The sequence below is a fragment of the Carex rostrata genome, chromosome 1 (assembly GCF_964058835.1).
Source record: "Carex rostrata chromosome 1, lpCarRost1.2, whole genome shotgun sequence".
In the NCBI taxonomy this organism is placed as follows: Eukaryota; Viridiplantae; Streptophyta; class Magnoliopsida; order Poales; family Cyperaceae; genus Carex; species Carex rostrata.
Window position 1 is genome coordinate 1,957,488 of NC_135918.1, and position 20,830 is coordinate 1,978,317.

Consider the following 20,830-nt stretch of genomic DNA (forward strand, 5'->3'; position numbering starts at 1 on the left):
ATTATGTAGCTGAAATAGCTCTCATGTTATATTATAAACCTGGTTACAATTTTTTTGGAAGAGAAAAATTCATTACAATCCCTTCATCCTATTCTTTTTATTACTTTTTTTTTCAGAAAAAGAAAACTTATTTTGTTATGGTCAAGAAAAATAAAGAAATAGCAAATTAATGGTAAATAACCTAGCACAAAAACCTGAATACCAGTGAATGATCCATATTAGGCCAATCGATCAAACTGCAATAAAGCATACTTAAAGCCTCTAAAAATGATAATTCAGCTTCAGAAAAACAAGGACAACAAAACTTGACACAAGTATTATTAAATTTGAATCGTGTCCTATCTGAACAATACTCTAGTCTAAACTATTTACAGAACTACCCTTCAAGGAATCTAAAATCATGCTCCAAGAAATTTCTCCCACCCCATTTTCATTTACTTTTGGAGAAGCAAAGTAACCTGATCAACACTCGTAAGATACTTAATGGTAAAAAACTAAAGGGGGAGCGCGAAATCCAGCAAGGAAAGGGATTGTCTTGGGCTGTTTAATTAAATGCTGATAAATCATATACTCAGCCTCATAATCATGCAAATCCAGTTCAGCTTTCTGATTGGTGTGGTAATGGTGCTTCGCACTCTTTATTTTACCGAACCCAAAAGCGCTGACACGTTTGCAAATCCCAAGAGCAAGCATGACAGCTTGGAACCCAGATGAGTAGTGGAATGTAGTCTCATCATGCATCTCATTCCACCGTGTTGGGCTCAGGCCAGTTGAATATGCAAACCGCTTCAAGGAGTAGTACTTGGTGATCCGTGCACAGAGGTTGTCAAACCTGTTGTTAGTAATGAACAATTTAAAAATCAATAAAAAAATTATTACTAATCAACCAACATGAATTTCAGAAGAGGCAATTTTTTACATCTTGTGTAATGTGTTCCTAATCAAGAATTTGGCACAGGATATTAATGGTTCATTCCTTCCTTTCTTTCCCTTCTATTAAAGGTCCTGAAAGGTGCTGGTATAATGCAAAGACATCCTGGATTGTTGATACCAACTTGTTACCAGCAGGACACTACCAGCAGAACACCAGTGTGGTTCATTCCCTCCTTCCCTTCTTTTAACTTTCTGGCTTCTTACATTTGACTTCATTTTTTTAGGCTTAATAGTTTTGTAGTTCTCATTTTTCACAGGTGTATCCTTCCCCCTATTACCCCCAGTAAGCACAGCACTACAGCAGTGTGGATCCATACAAGCAAATGCAAACCAGTATTGGTGCTTGGGCAAAATTACACTGCCTGCACTATTACCCCCAAAATCGTTTGAGGTTGCAAATGACAAGCCGTATTCTGTTCCTTCTCAATTGGAGGATGAACACAAAACATTAACCCCTTTTGAAAAAAATATGTCTCAATCCAAAAGGCTGGCCAATAGCATTATCTAGTGACTTGATGATCAATTGGATGATACTTTGGTCACTGCTTAAATTAAAATAAACAAGTCTTTACTTCTATTTAGACATGAAAAACGACCGGCCAAAAATTTGTTGTTTTTACTTTGCATTATCACTAAAATGGAGTTTCTATTACCATCCCCAATTTTTCTTTTTCTTACAAACATTGGAAGCACATTTTCTTTAGAGAAAAGGACAAGACAGGGAATATTAATCTTCACGTCCAGCCGCAGTTACCCATCATAACTTATATATATCCCCATAAAAACATCAAGATTTAGATATTTACCCATCAAAAACTTGAAATTAGCTATTTCCCCATCTAAACTCACTTAATTTATTAATATCCCCATTTCTTCATTTAATCAATTTAAAGTACATATTGATATTAGGGAAAATTTCTAATCTTAATATCCAATATACCCATAGAAATTTAACATTCTTTCTTATATCCCCTTTTATTCATTAAATCTATTATTTAATTATTTTGAAAATTAAATTTACAACTATACCCCTTCCTTTCAAATCTCTATGGAGCCATTGCTAACTTGGGAAGCTTCGAGGTCAGCTGATCTCTCTTCCTCTCTCTATACTCAATTTCTTCATTCAATTAGTTAGTTTCTTTTTATGTTGTATGTTCAAAGGATTTCGAGGTCACTTTCAATTAGTTAATCTTAATATTTTGAAAAACCACAAAAGATAAAAATGGAAATGCTAGGCAGATGGCAGAGACCTTGTATTCGCAGTTCTTGTCATATCATGATTTAATTCATGTGAGAGGCATCAAGAATCTTTTGGATGAAATATGGACCGCAAAAATTTAAAATAGTCGAAGCTGATCTCGAAGCTCCAACAGGTTATTAGTCAAATCTCTCTTCCTCTCTCTATACTCTGGTGCTTTGATTTGAATTAGGAACATTCAACCAGTCCGGGACTTCCCTACTGGGCAGGCCAAGGTCGAAGCTATTGCGAGTGAGAACTGAGAAATAGGTACTTCAATGACAAAAGATCAGTTTCTGGTGCAAGAGTCACCGACCATCCCACTTGCTCGGTCAAAAGTACACAACTTTATGGTTGAAAGTCTTGCCATTCGCGTTCTTTTAGTAAAGAAGAATAATCAGCAGGTATAAAAAAAGAATCCAAAAAAGAATTGCAAGGTTGTTTGAGTATAGAGAGAGGAAGAGAGACTTGATTAGCTGACTTCGAAGCTCCCAAGTAAGCAATGGCTCCATAGAGATTTGACAGGAAGGGGTATAGTTGTAAATTTAATTTTCAAAATCACTAAATAATAGATTTAATATATAAAAGGGGATAGAAGAAAGAGTGTTAAATTTTTGTGGGTATATTGGATATTAAGATGTTTTGATGGGGAAATTGGCTATTTTGAAAGTTTTGATGGGTACACTAGAAATTTTCCCTTAATATTAATAAAAGAACAAAATGACAATTCTATCCTTCCCTTCAAAATACCTACACTGTGTCCCTCCCTCTACCTTCTTTTCTCTTGCACCTCCTTTACCCACGATGTGTTCATGGTATAGCTTATAGCTAGGCTTGCAGCACAAATTAATAATAAATTTCAACTTTGATATTGAATAGATGGCTTATGTTGGCGAACATAGCAAGATTTTATTTTGGTGCTCAATTAATTATAAATACTCAACCCAATTTCTGTATGCATATAATTAAATAAACAAAAGGATATGATAATATGTCTTTTTGTCTTGATCATAACAAGCATCCACATTTCCACTGACATATGTTTCAGTGCTTTCGGATTTGCCTATAATTAAATAAACAAAAGGATATGATAATATGTATTTTTGTCTTGATCATAACAAGCATCCACATTTCCACTGACATATGTTTAAGTGCTTTCGGATTTGCCTCTAATAGTAAATTTTTCGTGAAAAAGATCATTCATTATTTGTCTTCATTTACTGTTTTTAAACTTGCATAAGTCTTAAGGACACAGAAGTTCATGCTACCTTAAAAACAGGACAAAGAAGCTCTGTGAAAGTAGAAGAGAAAGGAATCAGAAAAAGAAACACAGAGAAAATCACAACAGACGAGTTTTCTTGAGAAGAGGATATATAAGAGGGGACATGAAAAAATTTCAGCTCTTTGGATGCTTTTTTTAAGTTTATCTCAATCAGCAAATGAGAATGTCGAATTATTGGCATCAAAAGAGCTAGCAGCTCAGAGTGTAAATTTTTGAATGAAGAATACAAATTAATGAATAAACATGATGGAAAGTTGAAAAACATAAACTAGATTAATGAATTTACAAGTCTGCAAGACAATTAGCGATCTGGTAGCCTTTTGGTGGATTTGCGATCATATATCTTTTTTCAGTTTTTCTACAACACCAAATACGATATAATAAGATTAGTATTTAATGATTCTGTTTGGGTGACATAACATGAAAAAAATCCACAAGAAAGGTACTGTGATCTGTTTATTACCCACCTATAAGAAAAAAATTCATGATAGGCAAAACAATCTTCCTAAATTCTGAACAGCTAAAAAATAAAAGGTTGACCTCCAACAGCTTGATTTTTTCAAGATTTACATGATTTCAAGATCTAACAAATCAAGCTACAACAGAGAAGTCAACATGTCAGTCCTCAAATTCTTTTTTTTTTTGTTATTTAATATTCATTTACAGTAGAGTTTGAAGTTTCAAAATTATGTAAATACATCATGCTTGCTTTTTCTGAAGGTCTCTTTGACATTTGTACTATTCAATCTAGAAACCTTCTGGGATGCTATTCCATCAGTATTAGTTGTCGGTGCCTCCATAATTCAAACAACTACAAGGACTGAAGATATAAATTCAAACTCATGCACAAAGGGATTTGAAGATATAAATTCAAGCTCTGAGTACATCAAAAGAGTAAACATTTGAACCCACAAAGTGGTTTGCAGTGATAATGGGCTTAATGTGTTTGGTGCCATCTGATTTCACCTTGTATTGTGATGTTTTCCACTCGTTTTGCCCGGGAGGGAGGTATATGAGAAGAGGATAACTGGATGCGAAAGGAAGTTACATGTGACGAGGAGAAGAGAAGGGGAAGGACAGAATTGTCATTATATATTTTCTATTAATATTAATATGCATTTTTAATTGATTTAATGAAGAAATGGGGTTATTAATAAAATAAATGAGTTTAGATGGGGAAATAACTAATTTTAAGTTTTTGATGGTAAATATCTAAATCATGAAGTTATGATGGGAATATATATAAATTTCTCTTATAACTAAAAGAAAAATAATAGTTATACTGAAAAAAAATGGAAAGATTACTCGTGGAAGCCTAGGAAATTTAATGGCCATAGAGTTTCAAAGAAATTACATTGTATAAGGTAACAGAAGTTGTTGACTATCTTTTCTTAGGGTTGCACATCAAACAAACAGCTCACAGAGGAGCCCTTTAGCCAGCGATGCAATTCAAAGGGCTTTGGACCACTCAGCTTTCATTACGATTTACAATTAATTGGTAGGAGCAAAGTATCCTTGCTTTACTAACTTTTGTGTCCTAAACAACACCCACAAGGCCACAACTAAAAGAAGTCCCAAATTCAAGGTATGGTCAGAGCTGAGCTGTTAAACCTACTCAAAATGAGCTTCATCGTGTGCCAAACTCCATTCTCAATGCCACTTGAAAAATCATACAAGTATTTATTGACATTAAGTTGTATAATCAACAAAAGGTGTACCTTGGGTCAGTAATGAGCAATGGCGCCTTATGCGAAGAATTGCACACCACATAGTCAAGGAAATGCCTGGGTTGACACATGTACATTGCAATGGGTACATTCTCACCATATGGGTGGCACTGGCACCCAACCCGCCTTGTGCACAGATGAAGTATATTACTATTGACAAATGAGAGAGATGTCTTTGACCCAACATCCCTCACATAGCCAGTAACCCTTGCATTGTTCAATCTAATCACAAATTCATGGCTGTTGATCAACTCACCGTGGTTGGATCCAAGTAGTATGCCACTGTTACCTACCACTGCGCAGGTGCTGTACGGTTCACTACTGTCTTTCAGTCCGTTGAAAATCTCGATTGGTCTTTTTACGAGCTGGATTAGCTCTGACATTATAGAAGAAGAGAGCTCGGCATTATGAGAACGGGCCCACGTGGTGAGGGAATGGCGGAAGAGAGGAAGGATGACCTGGCGATCTGGCGGGTAACGGGTCCCAGTCCGTACGGGTAAGCGGATCCTGGCAAGAGATCGAGGCCGGACGGATTCATCAGAACCAGTCCAGCGCCACAGAGAGAGTGTGCGGTACTTACCGCCAATAGTGTCGAAGGATTCGAGTGATGCTTGGAGAAGATCAAAGATGTCGGCCTGGAAAGACGAATTGGCCGGCTCGTGCAATGAGAGAGAAAGGAGAGGGGCATCGATGTGAATATTGCGGTTTTGGGGGTTGGATTGGCAAAAGAGGAAGGAGGGGAAAATAACCGAGCGAAAGGCGAGAGAGGCAAGGAGGAAGAGGAAGAGGAGGAGGGGGAGGGACAGAGAGCGAAGGGAGCGTTTCATCTCATCTCAGCCGTTGGATTTATGTGGAGATGAGATAATGGACGGTGGATGGAGGGGATTTAAGAAGAGACAATGTAGAAGGTTCTGAATTCTGATGCCGGGAAAGTAGAGTATGGAGTATGGAGTGAGAGAGAGTGTTTGAGATTTTGATCTCCTGTTCTTTTGGAAATTTGTTGGTTAGGTTTAGGTTGGTGGGAGAAAGAGTCGAACCCTTGGGAAAAAGACACTCGAGTCTTCTTCCAACTTCCAAGCAACTGGTTGACCAAATACCAGCAAAAGAAAAAGAAAAAAAGCTTTGTTGACCACTATCCTCTCCATTATAACTCCAACATGACTTAACTAGAAGCTTTAGAAATAAAGAATTCGATAACAACCATTGTTAAAAAAAAGTTGTATTAATTAAATTAAAATAACAGGGATTGTGGTATATTGAAAATAAATTTATTTATGACCGATCAAAGGATTATCAAAGTTTGAAAAACAAAATTGCACGTCTTTTGTATAGATTAGATAGCTTGTACATTAAAACAAGCAATTAAAAATTTAAGAGGGAATTTAATGTATATCGTTCAAAAACTTTGAAATTACGTATTTTCCACTGTAAAATTCATAATATTATTTAACCCTTATAAATTTTAAATACTCCCAAATTTATCCAATTTATTGCATTTTTCTTTTAAAACACATTTTAAATTTATAAATTTCTCATTTTACCCAATTTATAAAGTTTTAAAATGTTCAATTTTGTAATTGGTTAATTACCGAGGACAAATGGTTCATTTATCTTCTTGTGACACATGCATAGTGACATTTAGGCAAGTGCTTATTTGTGTATCATAAATGAAAAATAAAAAAATTGCGCTCATAATTGACCAAAATAGTGGACTCAACATTTCTCTTAAACATATTACATGTATGCTTTATTTTTTTTAATAAAGAATAAAAATATATACTTTATAAATTTAAAATGAGTTTTAATAAAAAAATAATAAATTATATAAATTTATGAGTTTATAAAACTTAAAAGATTAAATATGATATTATGAATTTTAGTTTTTAGAGGATAAATATGTAATTTCAATGTTTTTGAAGGGTATACATGAAATTTCCCCCAAAATTTAATAAGTTACTCATGTACAGGGGTGTCAACGAGTACAGTAAGGATCGGATGAAAGTATTTTCATACCCGTACCCGTTACAAATTGTTCTTATTTGTACTCTACCCTTATCTGCTAAGAATAACAAATAAATAACAGGTAATACTATTATATTAAAAAAATTATTATTTACTAAATAATACATTAAGACAAATTCATTTCACAAATATATCTAAGTGTTTCAAAGGCCTAAAGTTTATTGGAATTTGCTAAAATTTATGTACGTATTTTAATAGTTAATTAAGCGTAACACAACTATTAAGAATAATTAGAGAATTGATATTCATTGCTCATTAATATATATATATATATATATATATATATAGAGGTGGGCTACGGTGAGTTGCGAAGTAAAACGCATTTTTACTTCATGCCGTATTTTTATTTTGAAAGTCCAAACGACCGATCCGAACCGTTAGATGTTTAATCCATATTGAAATGTTCTTGGAGACCAAATTTTATATTTTTTGGAATTTTTTTACTATTTATTAAGCATTTTTGAAAATTGTTGTTTTGCTGTGAACAGTAAAAAACAGTAAAATTTTTTGGACCATCAGATCAGTGACTTTCAAAATTGCTTAATAAATAGTAAAAAAATTCCAAAAAATGTAAAATTTGGTCTCCAAGCACATTTCAATATGAAGAACAAGATGAACAGTTCAGATCGACGTTTTGAACTTTAAAATCACAAAATATGAGCGTGAAGTAAAATAGTCGCTTTACTTCGCAACTCACCGTAGCCTAGCTCTATATATATATATATATATATATATATATGAGTAGAACTAGAGGATTGCTCTCGGGTAGGGTACGGGTACCCGGGTACACCCGGGACGGGTAACGGGTAGGGCGGGTACGGGTAGGACGGGTAGTCGGGTAGAACGAGTACAGGTTGATCGGGTAATTTTTAAAAAAAATGTACCCTACTGTTCGCACAAAAGTATGCTTACAAAGTCTCAGGTACAGCTAGCTGTACCCGTTTAAAAACCTTGAATCAACTCTCGTCTAAGACTGCAAGTGCACAGTCCTATCCGTATAGTATAATAAGGTATCGATCCTCAGGGACGGTATAATTCGACTCTGGATTCCTACTAATCTGAGTTAGGTACTAGAAGTGAAGAGTTTGGGTTGAATACGTTTCAATTTCTAAATTCAATAACAGAAGATTGCAAAAGAAAATAAATGTTTGTTTCAGTCAATTTTAAAATGATGTTTCCAGGGTTTCAGATTTCATCCTCAGCTTTGCCTCTCTGGACCCTCACTCGACTCGCATGCTCTCACATGCGACCCTAGTGACGCGACCCGCGTGGTCCTCGAGTGAATGTAGCATTGCACCTGTTTTTGAGTTATTCGATTGTGCAAGGTTTTACTGACCCTACCTAAGATTCCTGAGCCTCAACTCTCGTTTATTAGCACCAGAAACCTAGTAAGGAATTGCAATTTCACCTTCTTAGATCTACAACTTTCAACTCTCGTTTATTCGTGTTCAATCTAAGTCAATTGATCGGTTTGCTAAAGGTATCCACTATCTCTCAATAGATGGAAATCTCACCTTTCGGTTCAATTGATCTATCTTTTCAGATTTCTAACCTACCTCAAGTGCTTGATTAAATTGCAAGAAGGATCAAAGTCAAGATATTAGAAGAGATACAAGAAACATTCAACAATAGACAATCAAGATTCAAACAATCAAAATCAAGCAATGAAAGAATAATACTCAATCAATTGATCACAAGAACAACTCAAATTCAAATTCAATACATACAATCAAAGCTTTAGACTACATCAACCCTAGAAACAAGAAAGATCTACTCAAACAACATCATAAAAGAAGAGAGAAGAGAAGAGATCATGATAGAACCCAATGTAGCAATCTAGCAAGGATCTTCCCTTCTTTCTTGATCAACACTCCAATTCTTGAGGTTTTGAATCTTCAAATTCGGAACTCCCTCTCTGGTGGCAAGGGTGGTCTATTTATAGACCTTTCAAAACGAATGCTTCAATTCTGGGCCCTTATTGGGCCTTTGTTGTCTGCTCTGGAAGCTCGCGATGCGACCCGCATCGAAGGGTGATGGATGCGCTTCGCATGCAATGGTGCTGCAACCTGCTGGTGCGGCTCTGAGTGGTTGATGCGCCTCGCGTCAAGCCTGATGAGGGTCGCATCAAGGTCTCTGAACTTCAGAAATTCTCTCGATTTCACCAATTTCCTGCAAAGTAAGAATGAAAGCACAGCAGTACCAAATTCTACATGTAATCACTATAATATACGTTATTTGATGGCTTAGAATACATGTTTTGGTACTGAAATTGGTCGGAACAATAGATCAAATATGGAGATATCACCTACCCGTGCCCGTCTCGGGTAACGGGTACCTCGGGTAGGGTACGGGTATTTTTTTTTCAGTTTTTAATACTGTTTTTTCTGTTTTTTTTTTCGTTTTTTTAGTTTTTTTTTTTAGTTTTTTTCCCATTTTTTTCTTTTTTTTTAGTTTTTTTTTAGTTTTTTTTTCTGTTTTTGTTTTTGTTTTTGTTTTGTTTACTGTTTTTTAATCTGTTTTTCAAAATTAAAAAAAACCGGGATTTGACCCGGGTGGGTCCGGTCGGGTTTGATTTGATCAGTTCGGGCCTGGTTTGTCTGAACCGGCGGCAAAACATATTTGAATTTAAAAAAAAAAGGTAAACGGGTAAAGGGGTAAAGGGGTAAATGGGTAAACGGGTAAAGGGTAAAGGGTAAACGGGTAAAGGGTAAACGAGTAAACGGGTAAAGTTGGTCGGGTAAATGGGTGCGGGTATGGGTAAAACGGGCGCGGGTAGGCAGGTTTTGGGTACGGGTCAAGGGCGGAACCAGGATTGGAATTTGGGGGGGCCGAGCCGCTGAAAGACGAAAGAACAACTGCAAATATAAAAGTTAATTAAACAATAACCATCTTAACAACAATATTAAATACTAAATAGATTCAAAATTATAACATCTCTATTACCAAAAGTATGTTGTATGCATAACAATTGTTTTTTTGAAATAAAAATTAAATCCTACATTTATATTAATTTCAATTTAGCCCTACGACTTCCTAACAAATCATACATATCAATAATTTCGTTGGAAGTGAACTTCGCTGCAATTTCCTTTTCAATATATACCACCAAGTAGTCTCGAAGAAAACCATCCCCCATTCTGTTTTGCGGCCCCGTCTTGATGAGCTTCATGGCTGAACATGAACGCTCCGTCCTTGTAGTAGAGACAGGAAGAGTTATCACCAATCGCATTATTCTATCAACCATCAAATACATTGAAGCTTTACCAGTTTTAACCAATCCAGAAGTCAAATCAGCAAGTGAAGGCAGATCCAGATCGCTGTATATATCAAGCTGAAAATGTGGTAGTTGACACTCCAATTGAGCTCTCTCTTGATCAGAAAAGTCAGCAGGATAGAATTTTTCAACCAAAATACATATATTGGAGATGTTAAAGGAATCATATCTTGGATCCAAAGAGGCACTAAGTGTCAAAAACTCTATAGATTGCTCACTAAATCGAGTATTTAACTCCTGCAATTGTTGATCTATTGCAACCGCAAACATGTCCACTCCATAATGATGCTCTACTGTAGTGTTATCGTGCTTCTTTCGAGATTTAGTGAGATCAACATACCTATAATTCATATTAAAGAACTCAATATCATGCTCTATACAAAAAAAGATGCAATCTTAAAATTATAAAATCAACATACCTACGATTCATATCAGGGAGCTCAACTTCATGCTTTGCACAAAAAGATTTGACCTTCTCAAAAAGAGGTTCCCAACCGTTATTTCTCAAATCTTGAATCAACTCCTTAGTTGTTGAAATGAGACGTATAGCATTTAAGATGTCCAAAGATTTTTGTTGCAAAGCTTGACACAATACATTGGTGATTGCCATAATCTCTTTCATTAAGTGCATAATAAACACAAAGTCAAATGAGAGAAGCCTTTTGAGAGCACCACTAGCATCTTCCCGAGATGCAGACGAGATTGAACGATCATGCGTTACATTCCTTAGGACTTCAGTTGTAGCACCGAACATCTTTGCTAAACTACAAATGGTCTTGTAGTGAGAACTCCATCTGGTGTCTCCTGGCCTTTGTAAAGACCCAATCTGATTTGCTCCTCTACCGGTATCAAGTTCTCCCAAATCAATATCACGCACAATTTCAGCAGCTCTCCTAGCTAATAACTCATCATTCCGCTTAGGAGAAACACTAACAACATTTACGATGAAAATTGCATCTTGGAAGAAGTTATGCACCTCGCGTACCTCTCTTGATGCTGCAATAAGTGCTAATTGTAATTGATGAGCCATACAATGCACGTAGTATGCATAAGGACACTCTCGGAGTATAAGAGCTTGCAGTCTGTTCTACTCCCCTCGCATATTGCTTGCACCATCATATCCTTAACCTGTAATATCTTTCACATTCAAGCTATTATCCAATAAAATAACACAAATTGAGTTCTTGAGAGTTAACGCCGTAGTATCTCTCACATGAATAGGTCCAAAAACCGTTCCTTTATCAATCCTTCTCTATCGACAAATCGAAGAACTAGGGCCATTTGCTCTTTTTTAGACTCATCTCGAGCTTCATCAACAAGGACACAAAACTTGCTTTCATCAATTTCATCTCTAATTGTTGTCTGCAAATTTGTATAAAAAAGTTGTTAAATTCGTACAAGAGAATAAGAAAAGATTATAAATATTGAAAAATTGAAATCCTTAACCCTATACATAAAAAAAAGTCAGTCTTACCTACACTTTTCGAGCCAAGATGTGAAGGATTTCCTTTTGAACCAATGGTGAAGTGTACTTTGCATTTTTTGGAGCATTATCTAACACAACTTCATTCACATCTTTATTGTAAGAGGCCAAAAGCTTGATCATTTGGAGAAAATTTCCCTGATTTAATGATTATAGAGATTCGTCATGGCCTCTGAATGCACATGCTTGAAATGTCAACCACCTGATGGAATCAATCGAAACCTTGAGCCTAAGTCTCGAAGCGAGCACTACTTTCTCATTTTGCCTTACCATCACCTTTTCAATATGGCCCATGTTATTCTTGAGATTTACAAAACACCTTACCGCAAAATTATGTGCCGAGTTTGAATCTTGACCCATATGAGTTAGAAAGGCACATTCTTTTCCTTCATTAACTTTCCTCCATGTTTGGAAACCCTTGACGGTAAATGTGTATGAGCCGCACTTTCCTTTTGGCTTTGTTGTGAAAAGAAAACAAGGCAAGCAATAGGCACGATGTGTGTGAGGTGAATACTCTAGCCATGGAAAACTTTTAAACTAGTGAAATTGAAACCGACGACGGTGACTTTCTGATCCTGCTAATGGATACTCTTTTAAGTGTGGTTGATATGGTCCTTCGGTTATATAAAATCTTCGAACTGCATCTCTTTCGTTTTCAGAGTACTCCCCAATTGGACGGCGTTTGCCTGGATCTCTCTCATACATTAAAGATCCAATTCTAGATTCTTGTGCAACCGTATCAGATGTAGCACGATTTTGTTCAGGTTCTTGCACTTGAGTAGAGTTAACAACTTCTGTGTTCGCCCGAGACTCAGATTGTGAACTTGTACCGATTTCGATCGGTTTGAAAAAAAATTCTATTGTTTTTCGCTTCATTATTGAAGGTTCTAAATCTGAAAAACAGAAAAAAAAAGTTACAAATCATAAAAAAACTCAGAAAATTATATTTTGTCTCAGACTTGATAAAAAAAGCTATTTACAAAAGTTGAAGTGAATTCTTCAATCCAGACAGAAAATTGAAGTGAAATTTCTAGCACTAGTGATTTCCTTTACTAGCAATAAATCAATTTTTTTATGAGGGGCGAAATCATACCTCTGCTGGGCGGAGTCGAACCAGGGCGAACTTGTAGAGAGAAAACTTGATGAGCAAAGAGTCGATGTTCGAAGGAGAGAGCGGAGTAAATCAAAAAATGTTGAGGCGGAGAGTAAAGTGCAAAGCTAGGGTCCAAGAGGCAGACAGAAGAGGGAGAGGATGCGCTAGAGGGATCAACATTTTGGAGGGAGGTGATTAGGTGAAGAGACAGGAAACTAGACTAAATTGACGGAAAGAAAAAAATTTACCAAAGTCAATCTATAAATTTTCCCGAATGTTTCCCATGGCTATGGGCTATTTGGGCTACAAGCAAATTTTTTCCTTAATGGGCTTTACAAATTAGTACTTAACATTTCCTTGATGGGCTACAAGCAAATTATTTTCCTTAATTTTTTGGGGGGTGCCACGGGTCCTGATCCTTCTTTAGATCTACTGAAAATTCTGATTTTATGGGGGGTGCCTGGTCCCCCCTTGCACCCCCTCAATTCTGCCCCTGGTACGGGTACGACGTGTTAGTGTAATAATCTAGAAGTCAATAATACGATAATTTATCATAAAGATTTGTTCATGAATTGGATGATTAATATCATTTTGTTTCCTTGAGTATTATTGTATTTATGAATCATTTTGAGTTCATGACTGGAATTGTGAAACTTCATAATATAGATGATATATACTCTAAAAAGTCACTGACCAAGGTAATTAGCAGGAACACTAATTACCACGATAAGGTTAGTATGTGGATTAAATGATGATCAAGTTTTACAGACCATAGACAAGGAGCTGTCATTTTAATCACATAGATATATGTTCCAGGAACATGATATCTGACAAACCCCGAATGGAACATTATACGGAATTGTGTTCGTGTCATTAATGCTTTCATTCAGTGTTAAGTTCTAAAGTATGAGGTATTCATTTTTCCTACATAAGAGATGTATCTATGACTGTTACCTAACGCTATCTGTAAAAAGTAGCTATAACGGTAGCTTTTCGGCATACATAACTTATGCTGAGGAAGTGATGATTTACCAAAAGTACTATTGTCCCTCGTATTTTGTACGAGTTATAGCATCACTGGGCCCCTTGGTAGAGTTAGATTATCTGCATGCGGTATAATTACAAGAGTAATCATATTTGATAATCTGCTCAAGATCAAGAAAAAATTAAGTTAGCAAGGATGACACACATCTACCTTGAAACTGATCTGATAGCTATGTGACAAAAGAACTGACACAAGTAAATTGTTTACTGGATCGTGATATTGTACTGTACAGCATCATCTGTGTAATTGGATGGTCATGATGCGTTTTGCCAGATGACTCTCATGATTATAGAAGTTAAAACAGTTTTAATTCTATTTACCAACATAACACAGATCCTATTGGGTCACACCATATAGGAGTTAATCGGATAATCTTATTGTGATTGATTATAAATTGGTTATGATCAATAGTAAGATGATTATAATTAATTATACGTGTTATAATTAAATTATAAATGTCATATAAGATGACAAGCAAAAACAACGGTTAATTTCTAAACGTACACGGTACGTTGTATAAAAGTTACCGAAACAACAACCGCAATAACTATAATTGTTCAGAATAATTATATGGATATTGATTTCGACCAAGGGCATTTTGGTCTTTTCACATGTCATCCTTATTCGCATGACACGTCATCATCCTTATCCACATGACACGTCATCATCCTTATCCACCCGAGGTATTTCGGTCTTTTAGCAACCGACCCTTAACCCTATAAATAGGGGTGGAGGGGTAGAGAGAAAAACCACTAATTCACTCGTATCGTTTCGTGTCGAAACGAATCGGTATTTTCTCTCTTTCTCGGTTTCTCTCCCAAATAGTGTTTCGGTTGAGAAAAGAAAGTTATATGTAGTTGACGTATAATCTTGCGGGTTGTTGTGAAGTATATTTACGGGATTGATGAATAGTGTTTTCTCGAATTTCGCGGTATTTCAGTTTTGCTTATTTGTGAAACTGAGTAACCAAAAATTCGTGTTTACGGGTTTTTGTCTTTTCCCCGTGAATAGTGTTTTTCTAGAATTCTGCGGTTTACGGTATTTCTGGCAAAAGAAATAAATCGCTCTCTAGTTAGTCCTGGTGGATAACCTATAGAGGCACCATACGTTTGGTTCTCCGAGGAGAATCATTCCCATGATGTAGCTCTACTTGCTCGGTCTGCATTCCAACTGTGATTTGGAAACAAGGTATAAATATGTTATATTAATCTATTTAATTGGTAAGTAGATTAAAGTTTTAGAAATCAATCATGGAGTAGATCTGTTAAAGGATTAAATTGGGTTTTGATGCCAAAGGAATACTGAAGGTGGACCGCCTTGGAAAGTTTCCTGACATACCCCGTTTAATTCTTGGCTTAAGTTAGAAGTAAAATTTTTGTTTTACGTTCTTTCCGCAGCTTAAGCCTAAACGAGTTTTGGTTACCCCAAAATCCAACAAGACGGGTACGGGTTGGACGGGTTTTTTCCCAAATCTTTGAGTATGGTCCGTCTCAAACCCGTACCCGTTTACCCGCCTTTACCTGGGCACAGGTACAGGTACCTCGGGTAACGGGTATGGGCTGGGCAAAACGGGTACTACCCGTTCGAGTTTTAGCAAATGTCTAAGTAGAACTAGGGTGTTCTTAAGCTCACCAAAGTGTTTGGTGATCTTAACTCCAAAACCCTTTAAATCGATTTCAAATGACGAATTTGAACCGTTGGAACCCGCCTATCTTACGTGTGATGCGTCTACATGTGAAATTTATAAACATTTGAATTAGTTTAGTATAAAGTCAATCGATCAAAATTAGAAGGTTAATAAATTAATTTTAGTACATTCATTTTTTGAACGTTTTTTGACCGCTTGACTTTATACTAAATTAATTCGAATGTTTAAAAATTTCACATGTAGACTCATCACACGTAAGATAGGCGGGTTCCAACAGTTCGGATTCGTCATTTGAAATCGATTTGATAGGTTTTGGAGTTAAGCTCACAAAATACTTTGGTGAGATTAAGAACACCCTACTTCTACTCTCTCTCTCTCTATATATATATATATATATAGAGAATATATATATAGAGAGAGAGAGAGAGACTAATGTGCATTCGTATGCATACGGTCCAAATTTAAAATTTCTAAACCAAAACGTCAATCCGAACCGTTCATCTTGTTCTCCATATTAATATGTGTTTGGAGACCAAATTTTACATTTTTATGAATTTTTTTACTATTTATTAAGCCACTTTGAAAATTGTTGATCCAACGGTGGCTTAACAAAACAGTAAAATAAGCAGTCACCGTGGGATCAACAATTTTCAAAGTGGCTTAATAAATAGTAAAAAAATTCAGAAAAATGTAAAATTTGATCTCCAAGCGCATATTAATATAGAGAACAAGATGAACGGTTCGGATCGACGTTTTGGATTTTAAAATTTCAAATTTGGATCGTATGCATATCGGGCCATATGTATACGAATGCACATTAGTCACTCTCTCTCTCTCTATATATATATGTATAATATAATTCTTTTTATAATTACTTGTACCCGTACTCTTACCAATTTAGATAATGAAAATAAATTATCCGTACCTGTACCCAATAAATTTACGATAAAAAACTATTCATATCTATCTTATCGAGTACGGTACGGATCGGGTAAATGGATAAAAGGGTGAAATTGACACCCCTACTCATGTACAATTTCATTTTTTTTTTCAAATGGTTAAATATTGGTTTCTTATATTTTATTAAACTTAACACATAATCTGGACACGTACCTCTCCCCATCAGCACAGGCACTACTAGATCTGACTGTGCATTTTTCAGCAAGCAGAAAGGTTGAACCATTATTGATACGAGAAAGCAATGACACCACCTTAATTATATATAATGGTTGCTTTGAAACAAAATATGTTTGCAAACTAATAAAACTTCATAGTACGCAACATAGCCGTATTGCTAAAATTAGTAGGCCCAGAAAGTGAATTTGCAAAATACATCCAATAAATTCGTACTAATTTGCAAGAAAGATTCAAAATCATCTTATAATCCAACTAACACCAAATCACTTTCAGATTAAAAACATGAATCTTTAAAACAAAGCATCAGTACGGGCTGTACCCAACATTTATATCTCCTTGCCTTGGCTTGATTTTATTTCACTTTAGATAAAAAAAAAAAAAAAACTTCATCAAATATAATGGAACACACCTTGTCAATGTTACACTTAGTGCACCTCTAAATTGCTCAAAAACTGAAATTAAATTGCAATTGAAAGTAAATAGATGAGTTTAGAGAAATTTGACACGCAGGATGTTAACAGAGTTTGGAAAAACAAAAGCTTACGTCTCCGAGGCTTCGCAACCTCTTGTGGGTGCGCCTATGAAAGGATTACAACTTGTGAACCGTTGAGCCCTTACACACCAAGTGGGAAGTCAAACGGCCAACACAAAGAGATGAGAATAAGGTCTCGATTGTCTAGAAACTCAAGAGAAAATACTCAATAGATCACTCTAACATAATCTAAATCAAGATTAGAGAAGTGAGTTTGAGGTTGTTTGAGGGATTTTGAAGTTTTAAGCTCTCACAAGAATGGAGTAAGCTAAGCAAGCTCTCATAAAATCGTTTTTTAGAAGTTTAGGGTCGGTTGAGATGCTTTGGGAAGAAAGGCCAAAGCCCATTTTATAGAAACAGCTCAAAAATGAGCTAAAACGTTACCAACATTTTAGTTCAAAATGCGATTTAGAATTTCAATTTTCTAACAGCTTAGTAAAACGTTACATAATGTTTTGCTTTGTAAAATCTTAATCAAAAACAGGAATTGTTTGAAACTCAGTTTTAATTAAAACGTTGTAACTTTTTGTGAAACGTTACAACGTTTGTAATTTGAATTTTGAATTTGATACAGCTATATTTATCGTTCTGACAATCCTAAAACGTTACAATATTTTCTAAAAACGTTACAACGTTTCATGTTGTTTCTGAACAGCTGTTCTTCAGCAGTTCTGACAATCCTAAAATGTTATAACGTTTTGTAAAAATGTTACAACGTTTTAAGTTGTTTCTGAATTTGATCAAGCTGTTACTTCAGCATTTCTAACAGGTTTAAAATGTTACAACGTTTTATAAACGTTACTAACATTTTACCTCTGTTAAAACAGCTTCAAACTTACTTTACCAAGTATCTGATTTTACAATTTGTATTCTTGATAAAGGTCTTCATGATTTCTTCAGTCCAAGTACTCCATAATACAATTCCATTTGACTTGAACCTGCATATCTTTGAAAAAATAGAAGAAATCGTAAAATTCAATAATTGTATGTTTTTACCAATTAGTCAAATTGACGAAAAGGATTTTTGCTCGAACAACAATCAATACTAATAATTAAAAATTGATCCTAGAGAAATGAGAAGTACACTGTGTATAGAAGAATAAATCAGAAATATCATATTGTACTGTAATACCCAAGAGGCTAAGAATAGTTCAAGAGGAAAAAGGAAGATGATTGAAATGTGAGCCAGATTTTACAGTATAATATTTTCATTTTCAGAATTGAAAAAAAGGCAACAACTATGAATAAGGAAGAAAATAAGGAAATGAATTAGTGTTGATGCATCTTCAGTATTGATAAAGCAATATGAAAAATAGGGACATAAATAAATTGAATATAATATTGATATATCGATATATAATTTATTTCATATAATTACCCGTTATCTAATGGATACGAAATAATTTTTACTCGTATCCATACCCGTTTATCTAATGAAAAAAATCTTTACCCATACCCATATCTATTAAACTAACGAAAAAAAACCTTACCCATACCCATATTATCGAATACGATACGAGTAGGGTAAACAGATATCATTGACACCCTTACTACTATGCAACTGAATAAGCTAACTTTCAGCAACAAATCCTACACAGCATTATCAACAATTCAACATCACTAGTCACTAGGATCGTGTTTGGTTGTGGAGTAAAGTTAATCCGGATTAAATTTCTTATTTCAAGCTAACGTAGATTAAAATAATCATGTTTGGTTGGAGGTTAATTGGAGTTTGGTGGAGTAAACTCATGAAGAGAGATAAAATTATAACATTGTGTTACTCTAATTGCGGGACCTACAGGTGGAGTAAGTTACTTCATCTAGAGAGATGGAGTAACTTAATCTAACAATCTGTCCAATGTGCACATTGACACCTCAAAAATAACTAGGAGTCTACAATCTTGACAAAAAATAGCCAAATTTAGTAGTCACCCACTCCACTAGTTGCATGTTTTCAGGGTGACCACCTGCAGAAGAATGGCCTCTAGGTCCTCAAGGAGCAGTATTATTAGACTTTGTGATTTGTGCCAAGTTAAAAAGAACAATTCAGATCCAATAATTCTAAAAGATTCTCTAATACGATACTGGGGATCTAAATTTCCCTGATATTATAATAGAGAATCTTTTAGAATTATTGGATCTGGACTGTTCTTTTTAACTTGACACGAATCACAAAGCCCAATAATATTGCCCTCTATGTTAGCCTGAATCTCAAAGCGGCTGAGAGTTAATCTCAACCGTGAAGGAAATCTTTTACAATATTGGAAATGATACTTGTCCGTAACGGAGAGGCCTCTGAACTATTCTTTAGTGGGCTCTTATGGTTATAATGTAATGTGGTACATGTGTAGCTGGTAATAATTTGTTAGCACCGGTAATGCTGTATAATACTTTGATTTTCAATTTAATGGAAATCAGTGGCCCCTTCTTTAAAAAAAAAATGGTTATAATGTTATATTATATACATATGTTTTTTTTTTTGTCTAAATAGCCCTTAGGCCCTTTCCATTAACAGAACAGTCTTGTTACAGCAACAGTTGAAATTGCACTGGAAAAACACTACTAACCACTAATGCCCTGTAATACCCTTACCCAACAACAGCATTTATACCAGTAGCCTCAGTTGAGATGGCAAGGCTCCGGTTACATCCTTCTTTTCTTCTGTGGCCAGTGGCCATGCAAAATTAGCAATAATTGCATGCCAGTCCACAATAAAGTGAAAATCTGAACTCTGACCCATTGAACCCTATCCAACTACTACCAAAAACATCTACAGGTGGCTGATACAAAAGTTCTGAAGTCAGCACCTTAAACACAGAAATACCAGAGGAGATAATTCCCTCCCAAGTCAGTCTAACACAAAATTAGGGAGGAAAATATAATACAACTTGCAAATGATACAACTTCTTAGCATGGTTCCAGAAATCGGCCGATTCCGAGTCAACTCGGAATCGTACGGAACCGGGTCGAGTTTTACCCGAGTCTCGCGCCTGTGCGAGTTTCTCAGCAAAACTCGGATGAACAGTGTTTGACTCGGCCGAGTTTTCTGATTTACCGGCCGAGTCAACCTAGTTACACTAAGTTTTGTCCGAGTTGAGCTGATTCCAAGAAAAAACTTCCGACTCTCATTAACCTGGACTGTGCTGTGCTCTGTCGTAGGAGGTGCCATTCGAGTTTCCTGAGGAGAGTCTCAATCGGCGCAAAAATTCAATTGGCCAAGGAGAAGAGATTGGCCGATTTTCAGAACTCTCCATTGACGCAGGAAAAGGTGGAGTTCAGAAGTCGAAAATCTCCATTTGCGAAGCTGGAAAGAAGAAGAGTCGGGAGTAGAAAGAAATGAGATGAGGAATAAAATGAAAATTTACAGTCGGTCCCTCTCATTTTACTATTTTACTCTTTCTTTGATTTTACTAGGAA

General features: G+C 35.6%; 1 protein-coding gene and 1 pseudogene across 1 annotated transcript; both read right to left on the reverse strand.

The window, feature by feature from the left end:
- Positions 1-297: 297 nt before the first annotated feature.
- Positions 298-6,280, reverse strand: LOC144551412 (beta-1,6-galactosyltransferase GALT29A-like). Its single transcript, XM_078299369.1, has 2 exons — positions 5,171-6,280; positions 298-832 (listed from the first exon to the last, which is right to left on the reverse strand). The coding sequence occupies exons 1-2, from the start codon at positions 6,004-6,006 to the stop codon at positions 481-483; spliced, it is 1,188 nt and encodes a 395-aa protein (XP_078155495.1). The 5' UTR covers positions 6,007-6,280; the 3' UTR covers positions 298-480.
- A 3,922-nt stretch (positions 6,281-10,202) lies between these two features.
- LOC144547618 (uncharacterized) lies at positions 10,203-20,153 on the reverse strand (annotated as a pseudogene).
- Between the last annotated feature and the right edge of the window lie 677 nt (positions 20,154-20,830).

Bases quoted from the DNA above. Each gene is read 5' to 3' on its own strand.
- LOC144551412 (XM_078299369.1), bottom strand. From the start codon at position 6,006: ATGAAACGCTCCCTTCGCTCTCTGTCCCTCCCCCTCCTCCTCTTCCTC. The intron at 833-5,170 runs GTACACCTTTTG...TACTAACAACAG, and splicing joins TTGCTCATTACTGACCCAAG to GTTTGACAACCTCTGTGCAC.